This window comes from Vollenhovia emeryi, unplaced genomic scaffold (genome assembly GCF_000949405.1).
Source record: "Vollenhovia emeryi isolate VEMERY1.0 unplaced genomic scaffold, V.emery_V1.0 DF940433.1, whole genome shotgun sequence".
Taxonomy (NCBI): domain Eukaryota; kingdom Metazoa; phylum Arthropoda; class Insecta; order Hymenoptera; family Formicidae; genus Vollenhovia; species Vollenhovia emeryi.
Genome location: NW_011965933.1, coordinates 1 through 3,313, shown reverse-complemented (window position 1 = coordinate 3,313; position 3,313 = coordinate 1). Strand labels below are relative to the sequence as shown.

The window sequence follows — 3,313 nt, the reverse complement described above, 5'->3', positions numbered from 1 at the left end:
AAATTTTTGTATCGCCTCCACGTGTCGGGGGCTAAGGGTAATGCCCTGAGGTGTAATCATGTAACCCAAATATTCTATAGTTGTCCTCAAGAATTTACATTTAGAAAAATTCAAAGACAAACCGTAGCTTTTTAATGTCAGCAAAACTTGCTTGAGGACATCTAAATTTTCTTGGACAGAAGACGATGGAATAAATATATCATCTAAATAAACTAAGATTTTATCCTCTTTAATGAAAGACCGTAAAATAAACAAAAGCCGTTTTTGAAATTCGGCTGGAGCCTCGCAAAATCCAAAAGGAAGGCGCAAGTATTCGTACTGCCCGTCTGGAGTGGCAAACGAAAAAAATTTAGTGTAATCTGGATGGACCTTGAGCTGATAAAATCCGTCTTTCAGATCTAATAATGAAAAAACAGATTTATCCCCTAATCTAGACAGACAATCCTCGATGAGAGGAAATGGAAATTTTCTTTTAACGACCCTTTCGTTGAGAGGTCGTAGGTCCACGCAGAGACGTAGGCTACCGTTCTTCTTTCTTACAGGGACAATGCGAGAACAGTATGGCGAGTCACTCTCTTTTATTATTTTTCTCTGTAAGAGGTCATCTATTATTTCGCGAATCTGCAGTCTTTCTGACCACGCAAATCGTCTCGGGGAGAACGCATAAACCGATTCGTCTTTTAAGTTAATTTTTATAGCATGATCGTCTTCGATCAGCGGAACCTCGGAAGTTTCGACTTCCTTAATGACGTCTAATAATTGTGCTTTCGCTGAAACGTCGAAATCGATGACAATATCGCTGGCGAGGTTATCTATTTTGTTAGTGACTTCTATTATGTCAACGGACGGGACTTCCGAGAGTAAGTCAAGTTTATTGTCTAGGTTTGCATTCGTAGGTTTTACGGCGATTCTAGTAGGTTCAAGAGTGATAGATAAATTATTTGATTCTATAAAATCTCGACCAACGATAATGTCTGAGGACGTTATGGATTCGTCCAAGACATGGAGACGAATCAATGCCGTAAAAGTTGGTAACGCTTCTAATTTAATCGTAGCGTCGACAATACATAGAATTTTTATAGGAGATCCATTAATGGCTTTAAGCGACGGAATAGTTGAAACCGTAAAATAAGTTCGCGGAAAAAATTTTTTGAACGCGTTTACATTTATAAACGAAGTTGGGCTTCCTGTGTCGAGGAGAGCCTTAAGGTCGCAAGAGTAATTGTTTAACTCTTTTACCTTTACGACGGCAGTGTCGGTAATCAGTTGGTTTCGCGGGGCTTCCACGAAAGCGATGGTGTTGGAACCATGTGAGGTGTCTGCTTCCTGGGTTGGAGACTCGATGACTGCGGCGATGAGAGGCGGTGGCTTCGACGCGGCAGGTTTGGGGAAAGCATCCTTCTTCTTGAGTTTATGGCAGGAGTCTCTTGTGTGGCCCTTACTGCGGCAATACACACAGAAGAGCTCACTGGAAGCTTTTTCTTGATGATCAGGCTTGGCTGCAGCTTCATCCTTGGATTTGTGTTTGTCGTATTTACGCTGAACACTGGAGATTTCCTCAACGTTGAAGTTCTCGCTGTTATGTGACGCATCTGTCACAGGAAGTCGTCAATCGAATCTGTTCTGATTGACGCGGCACCTGTTTGGATGGCTAGGTTGCTAATACCATCTATGAGGCAGTGGATGACCTTTTTGTCGTCCAGCTTGAGACATTGCAAGATGGCTATTTTATCCATTGCATAGTCCTGGAATGACTCTTTCGAGAAGAGCCATCTTCGTTCATCCGCTTTTCTTGTAACAGCGGTATATACGATTTCTCTCTCGAAGCGACGAATTATTGCTGACTTGAAGACGGACCACGAGTCATTGATTGGGCCTGTGGTTGAATCGAACCATCTGCGAGCTGCTTTCGTGAGTTTGATCGAAGCAGCTGATAGCATCGCCCCAGAGGGAAGACCGTGTATAAGTGCGGTCCTCTCGATCTTCTCGATCCAGAGTTCTACGTCTTCATCTTCCGTCCCGCCAAATTGTGGAATTTGAGAGACCAAAAACCTTGAGGCGTTCATGGATGCCACTGAAGGGTTCTCCGTTGATTGCGGGGCTTGAAGACTGGTGCTAGCTGGAAGGGGATTAAACCCGTCAGCATTTTGGACAAGCGAAGAGATTGGTTGACCGGCAGGACCTTGGTTTTCTGTAGAATTCCTGTTGACGGCTGCCATGATTTTATTTAACATTTCTTGTTGTTGGATTGCTTGAGCCTGTTGAAGTTTCAACATTTCCTGCTGTTGGCTTACTTGGGCTTGTTGGGCTGCTTGAGCCTGTTGAAGTTTCAACATCTCTTGGGCCATGAGTCGGCGAAGTTGTGTAAAAGCGGCATCAGGTGCTGATCCTTGAAGTTGCCTATTGCCTGGTTGAATGAATGAAGGTACGCCGCTGTCCCTATAGATCTGGGATGCGGAATAACCTAGAGAAGACGATGTCTCTCCTTGTGTGTTATCATCGGCGAAATCGAGAAGAGGTCCATTCTTCTCTAAGTGCGACGTGATCTGCGCAATGCAGTCGTCATGCGACTCTGGAGGATCCAGTCCGAAATTCTGGATCTCTTGCTGTAACTCCTCAAGAGACATGGCGTTATACCTCTGACGCAATTCGATGCTCATCCTGGTAACGCGTGAGAAGTTCGGGGTATGCTCGAGCGGCATCTCCCACGAATGTATGTCTTGACTCGAGGGAAAACGGTGCAATGCGCACTAGATATGCGCGACACACCCGCACATGAATGTCAAAAGAACGGCGCGATGCGCACTGAATCTGCGCGACACGCACGTACACGAATGTCGTATAGAATGGCGCGATGCGCACTGGATATGCGCGACACGCACACACACGAATGTTTGAAGAACGGCGTGATGCGCACTGAATTCGCGCGACACGCTCGCACACGAATGTTATATAGAATGGCGCGATGCGCACTGGATTTGCGCGACACGCACACACACGAATGACCCGTCGCGGCGGCGCGATGCACACTGGTTATGTGCGACACGCTCGTACACGAACGTTATATAGAATGGCGCGATGCGCACTGGATTTGCGCGACACGCACACACACGAATGTTTGAAGAACGGCGCGATGCGCACTGAATCTGCGCGACACGCACGTACTCAAATGTCCCGTCGTGTAGAAGACGGCGCGATGCACACTGGTTATGTGCGACACGCTCGTACACGAACGTTATACAGGGTGGGGGAAAAGTCCCGGACCAGTCAAATTTTTCGAAAACAAAGCATTTTTGAAAAAAATGTTATATAC

At 45.9% G+C, this 3,313-nt stretch overlaps 1 protein-coding gene across 1 annotated transcript in view; it reads right to left on the bottom strand.

Moving 5' to 3' along the window:
* Positions 1-2,702, bottom strand: part of LOC105556017 (uncharacterized protein K02A2.6-like) — a 5,116-nt gene extending 2,414 nt beyond the window's left edge. Inside the window, exons 1-2 of the mRNA XM_012003071.1 lie at positions 1,667-2,702; positions 123-1,592 (exon numbers count right to left, since the gene is read on the bottom strand). Coding sequence (XP_011858461.1) covers positions 123-1,592; positions 1,667-2,702 — 2,506 coding nt within the window. The remainder of the gene's footprint in view (positions 1-122; positions 1,593-1,666) is intronic.
* Between the last annotated feature and the right edge of the window lie 611 nt (positions 2,703-3,313).